This window comes from Nelumbo lutea, chromosome 8, assembly GCF_056320005.1.
Source record: "Nelumbo lutea isolate HS-2025 chromosome 8, American lotus-T2T, whole genome shotgun sequence".
Taxonomy (NCBI): Eukaryota; Viridiplantae; Streptophyta; class Magnoliopsida; order Proteales; family Nelumbonaceae; genus Nelumbo; species Nelumbo lutea.
Genome location: NC_142691.1, coordinates 55,018,166 through 55,035,865, shown reverse-complemented (window position 1 = coordinate 55,035,865; position 17,700 = coordinate 55,018,166). Strand labels below are relative to the sequence as shown.

At 38.1% G+C, this 17,700-nt stretch overlaps 1 protein-coding gene and 1 pseudogene across 2 annotated transcripts; both read left to right on the top strand.

The window, feature by feature from the left end:
* The first annotated feature begins 1,066 nt into the window (after window positions 1-1,066).
* LOC148844251 (AIG2-like (avirulence induced gene) family protein) lies at window positions 1,067-13,805 on the top strand. Of its 2 annotated transcripts, none has more exons than XM_088959161.1 (5): window positions 1,067-1,354; window positions 11,064-11,136; window positions 12,963-13,055; window positions 13,275-13,358; window positions 13,496-13,805. In XM_088959161.1, the coding sequence occupies exons 1-5, from the start codon at window positions 1,218-1,220 to the stop codon at window positions 13,634-13,636; spliced, it is 528 nt and encodes a 175-aa protein (XP_088815287.1). In that variant the 5' UTR covers window positions 1,067-1,217; the 3' UTR covers window positions 13,637-13,805. The 2 variants fall into 2 exon arrangements, with proteins under 2 accessions (XP_088815287.1, XP_088815286.1); XM_088959160.1 differs by having other exon boundaries at window positions 1,087-1,354; window positions 13,257-13,358.
* Window positions 6,219-7,938, top strand: LOC148844252 (THO complex subunit 5B pseudogene; annotated as a pseudogene).
* Window positions 13,806-17,700: the final 3,895 nt, after the last annotated feature.

The window sequence follows — 17,700 nt, the reverse complement described above, 5'->3', positions numbered from 1 at the left end:
CCTCTAACAATAATAAAATTAAAAACAAGAAAAAAAGTAAAAAAAAAAATACAATATAACTTTATCAATTTTAAAGTTTGTTTCGTTAATTTAAATTTCATTTAAGAATTGCTAAAATTAAACATTAGTAAGTTATATGGTTGGACTGGATTTAAACTTATTTGACCCAACCCGAGTTTTTGCACATGTTGTGCTTATGTTTCAAGTTGTGGGCTAGGCTTGGGTTAGAAAACTTGGGCTTAGGTAGAGAAAGCCTGACCCAACCCAACTTGGGCTCACTCCAACTCATGTCGTAGTCTTACCCAACAAAATGGGCTTGGGTAGTCAAGCTCATGTTAGCCCGGGACTCAAGATGGGCCCTAGCCTAAGCTATCCCTTGTCACAAATGCAAGCCCAACCCTGCCCATGATTATGCATATTACATTTGTAAATGGAATTTGTGCATATTTAGAATCGATTGTATTGTAAAGTGAATAAAAGATGTTGAAATAAAATTATATCCATGCATTCTTTTAAGCCCAACAAATCCAACAAAGCTTGACTATACCTAACCCGAGCAATTCTGTTGGATTAGAGCTAAGCTTGAGATTTGCACCCTTAAGACTGGGCCTAAATTTATGTTCAATGTGACCCAATAGACCCAGAGTTCATATCAGATTCCTGCACGGGGCCCGCTAGTTTTCTCTAAAGTAGTTTGCAATCTCTAGATTTATTACTTGGTATGCTTCAGCTTAACTAATTAACCGCCCATGGACATTTATCTTGAAAAAAAAAGGCTCAAATCTTTGGCATGTTTTCTACATCTCTGAATTTGATATAGCTTTTACATTTTAAAACTTTATAATTATTGAGAGGGGTGTTTAGTTATTTATATAGATTAATTATATCATTTTATTTGAATTACTCCTTAAACTACTTATTTATTACTCAAATGTTGTTATGTGTGGGTATGGGCAGATGGAGGTCAATTTTGACATGCCACGTGTACGTTCCACAGATCAGCGGCGTATTCGTAAGGTCAATCTCACCTGGGATCTGAAGTAATGTACAGTGTACTAACGTCTACGGTTGGGTTTTGTGGGCCCCATCCATCTCCCGACGATCCAACATTTTTCTTGGATCTTTCCTGTCTTCCAAGGGGGGGTGTGGGAGTGGGAAAGTAAGCAGGTAACACACCCACACCCAGTCGCAGAGAGAGAGAGAGAGAGACAGGCATCATGGGATCCTCTCCTGTTCTCCAGAATCCTCAAAGTCTCCACAACGTTTTTGTGTACGGAAGCCTTTTGGCAGACGAGGTTGTGCGTGTGCTATTGAAGCGAGTCCCTGAATCCTCTCCCGCTGCCCTTGACGGCTAGTAAGTCTCTCTCTCTCTCTCTCTCTCTCTCTCTCTCTCTCATCCGTATGTGTGTAAATTGGATATGCTTAATGGGTTCTGATTGGACGGTATCCTTATCATCTTCTGGGTCCCTGTTTTTTTCAAGTATTTATTGGGAAGTTTTAAATTATTGAATGCTTCTGAATCTGTTCGCACCAATTCTTAGATTCTTTATACACTTCCATACAGAACCCAGCTCTGGATTGGAATAATAATTTCAGGTTTTTGTTCTTTGGTTAATTAGACTTTGAACTATTATATTCTTTCTTGGTCTGTGATTACCCTAGAAGTAATTGGAGTGAGTGTCAGCTGATATTTTCCTTTTCATTTTATGAGAAAAGAAACCACTTCTCAGTCTCTGTTTTCTTTGTATTCTTTTTCCTTCTTGTATTTCTGGTTTGAATCTGACCGTTGTTGAGATTTACAATTTCCCTCCCCACCCCCTCTTCCTTTTGGTTGCTTGGTTTGTCCCTTCTCTTTATCCTAATCTGTCTTTCTTTTTATCCAAAACCCTTGTCGTGCAAGACCGCAGTTTCAGGTCGGGATTGTAATCAGTGTCTCTCTTAATTCAAGGTTTAATCCACGAGGCTAATGGATTAGATGCCCCCTCTCTTTTGGTTGCTTCGTTTGCTTCCTCTCTTCACCATAGACAGCAGAATACTTAAGGAACCTTGGAGATTGGCTTTAACTCTTCACCGTGGACAATAAACACTTTACTCAGAGTGCCTTCCATTTATTTTCTTGTTGTTGATGGTTCATTGTATTTCGTTTAAACAATGATAGCAATCATCCAACAGAATTCATTTTGCATGAGAAATTAGCAATAATTCAGGGAATTAAGGCGTTAGGTTTAGGTTAATGGTCCAGTCATGGAGCCAGCATAATAAAGCCAACTATGCCATGATCAGGTCGTGCCGCCCGTGGCCCGGCATGACGGCCCGTGCCAGGCCCAGCATGATCGTGTGGGCTGTGCTGGGCCTGGGATTTTAGGTCCATGGGCCAGGCCAGCACAGCACGACCGAGTGGGCTGGGCCGGCATGGCATGACCAAGCAGGCCGTCCCGCCCATGGCCCAAGTGCTGACACAGCGCAGCACGGCCCATTACATATATATATATATATATATATAATATTTATATAAATTATAATAATATAATAATATAGTATATAATATATTAATAAAATAAACAATTGTTTTCAATTTTACTATATTAATTTATTTAATTATTGTATATAGAAGCAATTGTATACATCAAAATTCATATAAAATTAAAATTTTAAGTTTTTTTTCAATTTTTTTAAATAAATAGCTTTGGCCTAGTCCACGGCCCGGCCTGGCCCAAGGCTTGGCCCACGGACCAGCCTGGCCCGCGGCACGGCACGGGCCAGCAAGGGCTTGGGCCGTGAGCTGTGCCGGGCCGACCCCCCAAGTTATCCCAAGGGAGCGTGGCACGGCCAGCAAGCCAGCATGGCACGACCCAATTTACACCTCTACATGAGATCTATTAAGGGTTTTGGAAGTCCAAGCACTTTTTTAAGTTGTGAACTATCATTTTCTGTTTTACTTTGAAGATTTTTTTCTCTTTGTTTCTTTGGAAATCAATAAAAGGGATTGATTAGCCAATCATGAGGCACCTACCCAAGTTGTGGCTGGAGTGTTTATTTAGTGAACAGAATGGAATAGAAAAACAGGATTTATGTAGCCGACCCCATATAGTTGGGACAAGACTTAAGATGATGATGATATTAGTAGTAGAGTGGTCAGAGGTTCTAGAGGAAGAGGCATGTACTGAATTTCAGATTAAGCTGTGATTTATCTTTTTTCTTTAATATCTCTAGGATTTGACTAGTGATTTGGGAATTTCCATTTTAATTTTGCCAATGTAATTTTGTTTTACAAATTTTTACTTGAGTAGATTGGAGTACTTTGTTTGTTTGACTGTCTTCGTTTTGTTTAAATTCTTTAATGCTCAGGAATGGAACCATTTCTTCTTTTATATATAGTGGATTTGGATTAGGGAATGACCTTTTTCACTAATGGTGGGGGCAGCTGGGTTGCCCCATCAGATGTTATGAGGTTGTTTAATACAAATTTATTGACACGCAATACCAGAAGATAGAAAATATTGTGGCAGTGTACAAAGGCAGAAGTGATTTGGGGTTTGTGGAGTGAAAGAAATGTGAGAATTTTTGAAGATAAAGCATTGGAGGTTGAGATATTGATTGATCTTATTATAGTAAGGGTTGCTCATTGGACCTTGGTAAGTGATGACTAATTGAATCATTCTAAGTGATGACTAATTGGTAATCTAGGGAAGTCTATTTTTTTGGGGTGTAATAAGAATCATAACAGTAACACTTAGGTTAGCTTTTCTGGCCTAATTGATCAACGCAATTCCATAAGGGCTGAATTGCTGGCCTTGATCCAAGGACTAAACTGAAGAATATGAATGGCATGAATACTGTTGAAATGGAGGATGGAGGGTGACTACCAAATTATAATTTATTGGATTTAAAAACAAGAGGAAGTTCCTTGGAATTTTAGACCTTTAGTTAGACAGGTACAAATCCGTGTCAGCAGTTTGAATAGCTCATTCAACTGGGTGCTTAGGAGTGCGAATGCTTTTGCTGACCCCTTAGCAAGAATATGGGTGTAATGAATCATATGGAATGGGGATTACCATGGTGTAGTTTTAATTTGTAATACTTTGTAGTTTTATATGAATTTGTTTTATATTCCTTTAGCCCTCTGTTCACCATTTATGGTAGTTTGCAGAAAGGTTCAAAATATTCTTACGTATCGGCCGATACGTATCATATCGGGGACTTCTCGATACGCCCCTATAGGGAGTCTATCGGGTCAGGCCATGGTTCAGAGGGTATCCGGGACTTAAACTGACCCCTCTGAACCAGTTTTGAAAAAATAAAATAAAACACAAAAAAAGCGCCGATATCAGCCTGTATCGATATTTAGAACCTTGGTTTGGAGTTGATCTTAATGAAATATAATGCTGTTTTCCTAAAAAAATATGGATACTAGATTTCGTAGGCATATGTCGATCTAGTGACCATAAATTCATTTGAGAGAGAAGAAAGACAAGAGCTAGATTACTATTTAGGAGAAGCTGTAGAAGCATAATTTCAGGCTAAAACAAATCAATAAGGACCTGGGGGAAATGCATTTGATCACATAGAGGCTCATGTTGTAGGTACTAGTAATTATGCAAGCAAAGGTTGTACCTGCAAGGTCAGTGGCACAAAACTGCCCAAGTTGAAAAAAAAAATATAGAGAATTAGAGATACAGCTAAGAAACACGATTCCTAAATTCAGGGATTCCACTTTCATCATGATGTAAACTTGATGTATTTTTTATCAGAAACGGTAACTTCATTAATGAGATGTAAAAATCTGAAATACAGACATGAACCCCTAGTAGAAGAGGTTGGGCCAATAGACATGAAATTGCAGCACTGCCCAGTAAAAACTCTCCCTTACAGTCCCTTGTTTTGCTAAGGTATCAGGTAAACTTGATGCATCAAAGTTTCTTTTTTGATAGACAACAGAAGAGATACCTATCTTGCAACAAAAGAAAACTTCATGCTATCCTGAAATATGGTTAGCAGGTAACAGATCAATACATCCCAAGGCTAACCATACGAACTTATAATTACAATAAAATATTTACAGTCATGTCCAGGCCTAAAGTACATAACTACATATTTTCACCACAACCCAGATTTTGCTAAAGAATCGGCTAACCACCCAAATGAGCAGTTCAGGATGCTGCCTACTTCTCTTGCTTCTCTAACTAGTAACGTGTACATTCAAGGTGACTCATCCTCTGATCTCAACCGAAGAATAACTACTTTGCAGTCACCCTCAACAATTAGATTTGTCCAACCTTTGAAGGAAACCAAATTTAAACCTTGAATAAAGGAAAACATCTCTTCTCTTGGAATTACATTGCCCCACAGGCCCTGAGAAGCCAAGTAAGATATTACCACTACTGTCTTTCAGAACACCTATGCTAGAAGAATTAGGGTTGCCCACACTGCAACCATTTAGTTAGAGTCATTCTGTCCCTCTTTAAAGCCCTCCATTACTCAAGAATTTGATGCCTTCTGATGGAAGAGAGCCCACTAGTCTGCCAGCCCCAATAAATCATTAGTTGTGACCCCTTAAATTCTTGACATACCAAAGCCCAATATATTATTCTCACCTGACGAGCTCAACTAAAGATTGTACATTTTGTTATTTGTTCTTGAATGTTCTTGCATTCCTTTCACCCAAATGGTTCCGCAAAATTGCTGCCCTGGTACAATGTGTTATGGACGCCTTCCTCGGGAAGACGTACCGTTGCCGCCGGCAGCAACAGGCACCTGACCCACCACCACCACCAGCAGTGATTCAATGATGCTCATCCTACCCAGTTCGGCAACAGCAGCCTTATCTAGATTAGATTAGATCATCTTGCTTGTTCTTATCTTATTCTATTGCTCTTATCTTATCTTGTTAGTAGCTTATCAGATTAGGATTAGCTTATCCTACCCTTAGCAAGATAGAACTGGAAATCTCCCTATTCAGCAAGGAGACTCCCTTTGATTAGGACTCTTGTAATCTCCTATTTAAGGAGACCCCATTATTGAATGAGGATATCGAATATTCAGTCAAGAAGAGAGTAAGGAGAGTTGGTGATCTCTCGGACAAATCACCATTAGGGCGCCAAGATAGGTTCATCAAGAGCAGGAAGGGACGAGGGAAAACAAGAGGGTCTTTCCGTGGACCGACCCGTGACGAGATCCTATTCCCAGTCCCATAACAACTTGGTATCAGACCAACCGTCATGGGAGATCTGGAGCAGCTATCATCCAGGGTTCACGAACTGGAGCATAGGCTCGTGGAAACTAGCGTGGAGGTTCGTGAGGTCAAAGACGATGTCCGGGAGCTGCAACGCTTGCTGGAATCGTATTTCTCCAACAAGGAGAGGAATCCAGAAGGGGCTGTAACCACAAACAGCCGCCGACCAGACTTGACGGAGTCGTCCGACGAATAGTAGGTCGTCGCCCCCGTAGCCGCAGTCATCCCAAGCACAACAGGCTGGAATTCCCGTTGTACAACGGCAACGGAGACCCATTAGGCTGGCTGTATCGCTGCGAGTAGTTTTTTCGGACTCAACGGACAGATGACCGGGATAAGGTAAATCGTTCTATATTGCTAGAAGAGGATCGTGTAAAGCAGAAACAGAATGTGCTAAGGCACCAGTAGATTTCACTACATTGCAGCTTCACAATTTGATGTATGAGAAAATTCATTTTGTGAAAGCCAAGGTGTGCAAAGATTTCAAGTCAAAGTATCAGGATATTGAACTTGTGCCTGAGGAAGAGTTTTTCAGTTCAGCCCCTCATGATATTAAAGGATTTGTACTATCAAAAGACAGTGCACATGACCTGATGCTAAGGCGGCTTAATTTTGAGCTTTTCCGGCGAAAAGAACTCTGCAAACTTCATAAGAAACTGGAGGAACACAAGAAAAGCCTTATGGAGACCATTGCAAACCGAAAGAAGTTCCTTTCAAGTCTCCTGAAATCTCTAAAGAAAGCATCCTTGCCTGTCCAACACCAACTGGGGGTTCTGCATACAAAGAAATTAAAGCAGCATAATTTAGTAGAATTACTGCCACCTCCACTCTATGTGATTTACTCACAATTGCTGGCTTAGAAGGAGGCATTTGGGGAGAATATTGAATTGGTAATTATAGGAAGCATGAAGGATGCTCAAGCCCTTGCCCACCAGCAAGCAATTAAGGACAATGGTGTTTCTACAAATACAAAAATGAATAAGTCGGAGGATGATGCACCTGATGAGGAAGAGGATGGCCAAAGAAGGAGAAAGAGGCCAAAGAAGGTTACTAGAAAAGAGAACCTTGACCAATCAGGAATCTATCGATCTCATCCTCATAAAATCATCCTTCATATACATGATGATGAGGTTTCAAATCCCAAGCCTACAAAACTGGTTACTTTGAGGTTTGAATACTTATTGAGGTTGAATGTTGTATGTGTGGGAATTAATGGCGACAATGGTGTTTCTACAAATACAAAAATGAATAAGTCGGAGGATGATGCACCTGATGAGGAAGAGGATGGCCAAAGAAGGAGAAAGAGGCCAAAGAAGGTTACTAGAAAAGAGAACCTTGACCAATCAGGAATCTATCGATCTCATCCTCATAAAATCATCCTTCATATACATGATGATGAGGTTTCAAATCCCAAGCCTACAAAACTGGTTACTTTGAGGTTTGAATACTTATTGAGGTTGAATGTTGTATGTGTGGGAATTAATGGCTCTCAAGAAGGACCTCAGAACAACATCTTATGCAACTTGTTTCCTGATGATACTGGTACTGAGCTTCCCCATCAGTCAGCTAAGCTCTTTGTTGGTGCTGCTGTTGAAGTCTTGGTGGAATGGTGTAATTTACCATCGGCTGAAGCCACATGGATCCCATTGGCAGAGTTCCACGCCACATATCCAGAGTTCGAGCTTGAGCACAAGCTCGTAGTCTAGGAGGGGAGTAATGTTATGGACACCTTCCTCAAGAAGATGTACCGTCGCCGCCGGCAGCAACAGGCACCTGACCCACCGCCAGCAGCAGCAATGATTCAATGATGCTCATCCTACCCAGTTCGGCAACAGCAGCCTTATCTAGATTAGATTAGATCATCTTGCTTGTTCTTATCTTATTCTATTGCTCTTATCTTATCTTGTTAGTAGCTTATCAGATTAGGATTAGCTTATCTTATCCTTAGCAAGATAGAACTGGAAGTCTCCCTATTCAGCAAGGAGACTCCCTTTGGTTAGGACTCTTGTAATCTCCTATTTAAGGAGACCCCATTATTGAATGAGGATATCGAATATTCAATCAAGAAGAGAGTAAGGAGAGTTGGTGATCTCTTGGACAAATCACCATTAGGGTGCCAAGATAGGTTCATCAAGAGCAGGAAGGGACAAGGGAAAACAAGAGGGTTTTTCCGTGGACCGACCCGTGACGAGATACTATTCCCGGGCCCATAACACAATGCCACAAGATTTTCTTCCTTTCTGTGCAAGAAGATGTCAAAGATACAGGATTTTTGGAAGAGGTTTCCAAGATGCCCAAAAGAGGAGGAAAAAGCACTTAGATACTTGAGTAGCAATCTGATAAGTCAACAAAGGGTAGTTTTTGCCTTCCCCACTGTTGAGACAATGAAAACATTTTCTGTTTCCGCTGGAGCATATCTAATTATCAGTATCAAAGTTCATTTTCTATACCAGCATGATTTATACTAGTATATTTTTTGATGGCAACTGGAGTTGTAAAGAACCAGATTTAACTTAAGGAAAAATCATTAGAACTCTTACCCGACAAATGAAGGGCCCATTACAAGTTATAATGGATTAGACTTGGCTCCCAATCGTTACCAATATATCATTTAGCAGTAAACTTACAGGATAATGAAGATTATGCAAAGGGAAAACTTATAGTTGATTAGCTACAAATTTTTCCAGTATGATATCTTTTGGGTATCAAGTTCAACCCTTATGCAAAACCTATTGCAATCAATTCCTAGCTCTCTCAAGATGAAAATTTTCCCCCATTGGTTAACATTTGATACAGAATTAATACAGGCTCGTATTAATTCTGGGTGGAAGAAACTATATTTTCATGGCAGCTGTTTGGGAAATCTGGGCCCATCGGGCATTGGTGGGGGTAACAAGGGAAGATAATGGAAATATGTTAGCCATGTTCTGAGGTCCTATTCAGCATGGGGATGTGGTGAGCTCAGAAATGAAGGCAGCAGTTTATGGTGTTGAAAGCTAAAGAAATGGGGATTCACAGGTTGATTATTGAAGGGAACCCAAAAATTGTGGTGAACTGGCTGAAGAAAAGGGAGGGAATAACTTGGCAGCTAAGGAATGAGCTCAGGTGCTTCAAGCAGGCTGCTAAAGACATGGTGATTCAAATAAGATGGATTAGAAGGTCAGCCAACAGCATGGCTGATAGTCTAGCTAAGCAAGGAGTTCAAAGACAATCTATGTTATGGGCTATGTTGTAGTTAGTGGGATTTTCTTTTTTGGTTACCTTTGGGGCTGTGATGTAATTAAAGGAATTGTCCTTTGGGCTATGATTTGGGGCTGTGATGTAATTAGTGGGATACTTTGGACTTCTTGTCTGCCAACAACTTCTTGTTGTACATGATTTTTTAATTAATGAATCTTTTCTGTGTTGCTGATCAACTAAAAATTGAATTTCAGATTCATTTCGGATATTGAATTTCATTAATAAGTTAAACTAAAAATATCAAAGTATTATATATTATTGAAATGAAGTAAATGAATTTGATGTTGTATATCATGGACAAAATGAATTGAAAATTACCTTTATGAGACTTGAACTTATGACTCTTTAGTAAATAGGCAACATTCAAACCAACTTTACCAATGGATCCAATTTGATTTTTTTTTTTTGTATATACAATCATATAAATTTAAACATTATCAGATCAGATAGGGTAGATTCATACTCAATCCAATTGTAAATGGATCTGATATATATTCAGATTCACACAAATGGATACTGTTTGCATCCTTATTCATAAGTTGATTTGGCACATGGCACCAAGTGGTAGTAGTGATTCAAGTAACTAATAACTATTACAGAAAAAAAAAGAAAAGTATTTGTGAAAAGAAAATGAAATTTCTATGTTTTTATGGCCTCATATTTGCATGGAAATATGGCATTGGCTTGGAGCTGTCATCTGTAGTTTGTTTTATAGTAGGCTTAAATCTGTTCATGAATATGATGCCCTGATGAAGGGTCATTACCCAACAGTGGTCCCAGCTATTTGGTCTTGGGAGGAGGACCTATCCTTTGGCACCTTTTCACATGAAGTGGACAGTTAGCCACTCTCAGAATATGATGCCTGATTTGATTGGGTTTTTTTTTTCTTAGCACTTGTATATATTCTAATTTAAACAAATATAAGTATACTGAAAACATCACTTCTTAATGTTGTAATTGCAAGTTTAAGATATAATTATTTTCTTTGGGAAAAACAACTCTGGCTAAAGCTTGGATTAAAGTTTGTTTTCCAACATGTAAATTACAATTTCTTGCAATAATACTCTTTTTTCTACTAGTGGCGTATCTAAGTGTTCATATTTAGAGTGATGCATACATTTTTATTTTTCTTTTTTGGTATCTCTTGCAAATGCACTGCACACCACCACACATCTGGAACATTGTGTCATTTCAAGTTGGTCCTGTAACTGTAACTGTCAGAACAGGTAGGCCCCACACAGTATTCCAGATATGTTCTGTAAGATGAATTTGTAAGGGGTAGAAGAAAACAAAACATGCTTGGCATTTTTCTCATATTTATTTGATTATTTGCCAATATTTCTTCTACAAAATAAGGCTATGACCTAATGCTGCTCCCAGCTATCTCGAGTCTTGGGAGGGGTAGACTAAGTATAGACCTAACCTCCAGCATATTTTGCTCAAAGTAGCCATTCCAGCATGTTTGTTGTAGGAATTGAATGTTTACATAGATCTAGCATATTCTCCCAGTCTTTTCCTTCAGTCAAAACCTAGAACACCAATTGTTTAAGTAACTACATTTTCATTGCTGACATGAATTTTCACATTGTAGCCATAGGTTTAGCATAAAAGGGCGTGTATATCCAGCAATTTTACCTGTAGAGAATAAAAAAGTTACTGGAAAGGTATGTTACAGACCTTTTTTTTTTTCTTTTTTGGTTTCTTGTAATTGCTGAGAGATATTCACAAATGTTGGTTATGTTGGTCCAGATTAGTTGTCCTTGTGTTTTATCATCTTAGATTATAACTATTCTTGATAACTTTCTTTATATACATTCTAAGATATGACAGATTATGAAGTGCCCATTTTTCAAGAGAAAATTCAATCCTATGTCTCACATTGATATGATTTCCAGTGAAGCCAATTAAGATTAAAGAAAATTTTAAAGACAGCATATCCTTGAAACTTTAAAGCAGGGGGATAAAACTAAATGTTCAATGGTGAACTTTCTTTCATTTGACTTTAGCACCATTGTCAATGAAAGTTGAAGTTGCAACAAATATTACCTTTTTGTTCAAGAAATAAAATGAAATCTGTGGATTTGTCTAAGATTTGATGATGGAAATATGTTAGCGGTAGGTTGCATCAATTGTTCAAGAAGATTATTCATGGGCATCACCAAGCTATTTTTGTATTGTTAATGTAATTGTTACATTTTCAAATAGGACGTAAAGTGAACTCCGTCTACTTTGAGGGAGACGAACACCTCCAAAGAGATGACTCTCAATTAACAAAAGAAAATTCTCATAATGTTTAACTAAGAGGGAAATTACAACTTAAATAGACTCTTGAATAATAACCGACTCCTAAAAACTTGGCCCCTAAAATTAAGTAACAACTTGACCCACTTATCCCAACCTCAATTTGACCAACAACTTCTTGCCAAGATGTGACTGACCCAGATACCACATGGACCCACTACTCACTACCCGTGACCCACTATGCTTTTACCCAGCTCATGACACAATAACCAATTGTAACCATATCCCCTAAAAGACTTGTTCTCACTTCACACATACGACTCTTCATTTATTTACAATTAACAACCCAGCTAACATCACCCCAAATATGTAAGTCCTACTAATGGGCATGTGACAGTAATATCCAGTTTTTCATTTTGTCTATTCACCGGGAGCATTCACTTAAAAAACTAATTGTCATCCTTCTGTATACGAATGTCATGGTTCAGCTTGAACCTGACCCCAAAGCTGCTTCAACCTGAACCTGACCAATCTAAAGAAATGAAAACCTGAACCCGATTCTCCACCCAATAAATAGCACAGCTATATTCAACCAAGGCTATTTTTATGTGTACCAATTGTACAAGGCAATGGGCTGGATTTGGGGGTTTCTCACTTAACCTGACACACTGACATCCCTACTTATGTGGGAAGAGGTGAGAAAAGCTTGTCATGTAAGAAGTCACCTAATTCATTCTAATCTGCCTGTCTTTTTTGCCCTCACTTTCTGGGTTAAGATGATCTAATTGCCAAGCAAGGGCTTTTTCTTAAGTCCCACCTTGTATTTGTTTTGTAACTTAAATTGTTAGCCCATAGCCTCATTGATGAGGGAAGTTTTTGATTTCTCATCCCATGAGTATTAAAGAATCAATTCTCTGGGTCTGGATGTTATTTTGTGATGTAGATTGTGGCGTAATTTATATGTTAGTTTGTTTTAATAGAATATATAGTCTGCTAAATAAATATATAGATGTTTCTTTTTTGTATAAATAATTTACATGTTAATTTGTTCTGTTGCTTCATGAAACAGCCAATTGAGATATACAACTATTCATGAAATTATGCATGAGACATGAGCACTTTATTTAATTGGAGACTGCTATCTATTTCCTTTTTACCAAAAACGTTAGAATGAACAATGCAAGTGATATAACTAATCCCAACCTTATGATTTAATGAGTCACTGCTTCTAATGATGTTTGAGCTGCAGGTCCTCGAGCATATAACAGATCCTGAATTAGATATTTTAGATGCTTTTGAAGATGTTGAATATGAAAGAAGAAGTGTTGAGGTCTCATTAACAGTAAGTACTTATTAGAATCATATTATTTATTTGCTATGAATGGGTCTTGAACACCCTGGTCTTCCAAATGACTCCATGACCTGGAGGGGCGATACCATTGGAAATATAGGGGAATTAGGGGAGTGGTCCAATGGTGTTGCCTCTCCTATCTTAATTCATAGAGCAAGTTCAGTGATTTGGCCATGTGTTCAAATTTTGAAGGGTGAGGAATGTTTGCAGGACAAGTCTGAGAAGATAAAGGCTCACACCTATGTTTGGGAAAACAAGAATGACCCAAACTTGTATGGAGAATGGGATTTTGAGGTAAATTTTCTCTTCTGCACATCCTGCTCTCTCTCTCTACATTTTCTCATGTTTGTCCGTTTTCTAGTTGTTAAAGGTAATTTTGTGAGTTGATTTTAGCCTGCTTCTTTGATTCTGTCTTCTTTATGTTTTCAAAGGAATGGAAGCAAGTACACTTGAATGATTTTCTAAGGATGAGCAGCAATTTCATGGAAGAGCTAGACCTACCCGATTCAAGGACTAGGGTGGTTACATACGAATCCTTCTTTCAGGCTGGTGATGAAAAGTCGATGGCTTGATAGGATTGCCTTTACTTCCGTTTCTTTATGCCTGCAAGGAGTCTAATTCCCTTCATCTCTGTAAATCTCAAGCTATCTTCCTTTATCTAATAATTAATTCAACTGGGGAAACAATAACCATATTTTCCTCTTTATTATCTCCATGATGGGTGAAGTCTACCTTTCTTAATTTCTCACTTTATCCATATTCTAATGTAATTTAGTGCAAGGTTCAAAGTATCCATCGCCCAATACGTATCGTATCAGGAGCTTCCCAATACACCCCTACAGAGGGTGTATCGGGGTTTTGACCGGTTCAGGGGTGGACTGAATGGTGGTTCCAAAGAAACGTATTTCTATATCAAAAAAGCGTATTCGTAAAAATATTTGGAAAAGAAAGGGGTATTGGGCAGCGGCAAAAGCTTTTTCGTTAGCAAAATTTCTTTCTACCGGGAATTCGAAAAGTTTTTTTTTATGTGCGACAAATAAATAATCAAACATTGGACCCTAAACCGGCCCCTCCGAACAAGATTTGAAAAAAAAATAAAAATAAAAAATAAAAGCTATAGATACCGCCTGATACGCCTCTATTGGCGTATTAGATGTATCGATATTTTGAACCTTGATTTAGTGTTTTCACCACCTCTCATACAAGTGATGTGACATAAAGAGTCATTACAATGGTGGAACGAGAACTTGACTGCGATGGTTCCATCTTTTGTAATTAGACCTCCAAAGGAACTCAAAGGGGTCTAAAACAGAACTGATTGGATGGTTTTGTCACATACGTTGCCTTGAGAAAGCTAAAAACCTCCCTCTTATTAGGCCTTACTTGATAGGCTTTAAGATGGTTAAGTAAATTACTAAAACCAAATTACATTCTATCTTGCAAATAATTTGATTGATACAAATATCATTTGAGGGAGAATACGAAGCTGATTCCCATTTTTCAAGGACCAAACTAGAGTTATAAAGGGTGCAAAGTTTTCTACTTGAGTCAGGCTCTAAATGAAATTGTTGGACCCAGACCGTGGTAGCTCTAATTTGGCTTTCTTAAGACATTAATTTGGCCTTGGATGAAAATTCCCAACCAGGTTGGACTTAGATTGACGCTTAAGCAACCCTAACCAATCCAAGAATGATAATACATTAATAACATGTTTTTGTATATAAAGTAACAAATCAGCGCTTCCAACGTTTGCTTTTTGCTTAACTTAGTGGATCTGTGGATGGTGTAAAATTAACTAAGGGCCCATTGGGGGTTTGGAAACGGAATCAGAATCTCATTCTCATTTTTGGTGTAATGACATTCCTTCATTCGAAGGAATGGCAATTTCTTCTTTATGCTTTGGGGATAAAATCTCATTTTAATTGATTCCAATGTCTATTCTGATTCTTGTTTTAACCAAACAGACTATAGAATAAAGCATTCTGATTCTGATTCCAATTCTGACTGTAAACCAAAGGAAGTCTAAGAACTAAGACCCCAATATTACTAGACAGTATATATAATCAAAAGAAGTATTTTAAGACTTGGGCCGGATTAAAAACAGGAATGCTCCACAGGTCCTGATTTTACTGGTTTGCCCGTCCAACCCATGAAATCCTGCAAAACCATCATTTAACTGGCATTTACCTGGAACCCAGAAGGCTACCAGTTCCCAGTTCACTGTCCAATCATCCAGTCCAGGCTGAATCTTAAAACACTGATAAAATGGAAGCTGTTACCATCCATCACCTTTATCTTCAGGCCATTTCTCTTGTTTTTTTTTTTCTTTTATAATGTATTCAGATTGATTAAATAACCTAAGAAATCTGTTTCCTAGTCAGGTTTAGGCCTTATCGCCACTCTGTTGAGATTGGATCTAGTCCTCACAAAATTGGTTCTCACACCATCCTTACATATTTTTATTCATGGAAAGATGTTTTTTATGTGCATATGAAAGTGCCATGAGGTCGGTGTATAAAGAGCAATTCTGTGAGGATGAAATCTGGATTCCTCCATGTTTTCCTTCCCCACTTCCCCCTTTGGTTTAATGTGATGGTTTGATGTTGATGCCCTTAAAAGAAGATAAGGTTTTGTTTCGATTATATGCTGCTGCTTTCTGTCGCTTCAATGGAAAATGGAATGCAACTTGGGGATTTTGCGCTTCCTTATCATCGACCACCAAAGGGTTGTGAACAGCTTGTCCACTTCCTCCTTAATCCAAGTCCAAACACAATCTAAGAAGATAGCCTTCTTCCTTGAACATCTTTCATTCACTTTACGGCTCCATTATGAACTCCACTGAAACCTTGCCAAAGATGTGGAAGAAAGTGAAAAAGAAAGAATAAAAGCTCAAAAGAAATATTTAACAACTATGGGTCTTCACAGTTGAAGCGTGACTGATAGACAGAAAGAAAGAAAATCAGAGGAGAACCCAAAATTCAAAATTGATGGATTCTTTTCTAAATTGAGATGATTGACAGTGATATTCAACTTTGCAGCCTTTGTAGAGTCCAACGGTCCACCCCTACTTCCCAGAAAACGAAAGATAACTCTAGAACAACAACAAGCACTGCTTGTGAGTTGTGATTCACGCTTATTGATCTAAAATCTAATATCAGAGTCTTGACCCCTCAACCGTGATGGTTTTAGGGTTGTCAATTGGACCGGATTTGGTCCAATTCAATCCAGTCCAATATAAGTCTATTACAAATGGATCAGGTCCAATCCAATCCAACGAATATTTTGGATCAGTCCAATCAATGTCTGGAACAGCCAATCTGTTCAAATTTGTTTTAATTTAAATTGGTTTCAATCCAAACCCAGTCTATTGACACCTATATTCTTATCTTAGGTCAATGGACTAGATATCGGTTTAATCCAACCAGTCTAATATAAATTTATTACAGACGGACCATGTCCAATCCAATCTAATAAATATTTTGGATCAGATTGGTCTAATCCAATGTCTTGTTAGTCCATCCAATCCATTCAAATTGATTTTGGACTGGACAAATTCATGTTACCAATGAGTCAATGACCCAGTGTCCCATGTGTAAGGAATGCTTGTGTGTTTATTTGTGATTGGTTACATAGTCCATCAGTCATATACACCAGGGCACTAACCTGAACATTCTGGCCAATTATGTAAAAAAAGGGTTCAACCGAAAAGCATCTGACCAATCAAAACACAGTATTTCAAAGCTCAAATCAGAATTGGGACTTACCCCTCACAGAGTGCTTCTCACAAGTCACAACACATCCTAACCCAAGTTAATAACCAAGTTTTGCTTGGTGGGAGGAATTATGGAGGTTGGGCAGTGATGAGTGATGATGACTAAGCTCCACAGTCTCCACCTAACCAGGCAAGTTACATCAATAAATATTTGGACAATTTAAACGTCTTAATCAATGCCAACTTGAATATGAAGATTCAACTTGGAACAGTTAAATAACTGTTAATGCTTAAATTTTGAGACATTGAGTACACGATTCTAAAACCAATAATGACTTTTCTCATCTCTCAAGGAACTGTTGATGTAAACATTAGATAGAAACAGCCACTCTCAGCTCCAGCATTACTTGACTAAAACATTCTTTCTTCCAACTTTAGCTGTGAATTTCCAAAGAAAGCGTCCAGATTTTGCATCGAATTTAACTCACCACTCTCATGCACCGTAAAGTTGACTCCTTGAATTCCCAAAAACTAAGGCTCGGTTTGGAAATGATGCAAACACAGTGTAAATCCCAATTCAAGGTAAATATGTATTCTGATTCAGTTTTGCCAGTGTTTGACAAGGGTGCAGTTATTTATTGACAAATAACAGAAAATACATTTTTCAATGCATGTTTACATTGAAAATGAAATGTAAATATATATATCAATAAAAAAAAGCAAATTTGCATTCAATGTAGGCTTTCGTTTAAAGATATATTTTATTGGGATTCGTATTTGTATCCATTACAGCTAAAAGTATGTTTGGTAATAAGGTAAATTTATCAATGCAAAATTATCCCAAGTTTGCAATTGTACGAACCATTTTACACTGTATATTTACATTCACTCTATTTACATCATTTCCAAATTAAAACTTAGGCT

What these genes read in the sequence shown, in the direction of transcription:
- LOC148844251 (XM_088959160.1), top strand. Translation starts at nt 1,218, where the DNA reads ATGGGATCCTCTCCTGTTCTCCAGAATCCTCAAAGTCTCCACAACGTT. An exon ending in CCCGCTGCCCTTGACGGCTA is followed by an intron (nt 1,355 to 11,063) that starts GTAAGTCTCTCT and finishes TTCACATTGTAG; the next exon opens with CCATAGGTTTAGCATAAAAG. An exon ending in ATGGAGAATGGGATTTTGAG is followed by an intron (nt 13,359 to 13,495) that starts GTAAATTTTCTC and finishes ATGTTTTCAAAG; the next exon opens with GAATGGAAGCAAGTACACTT.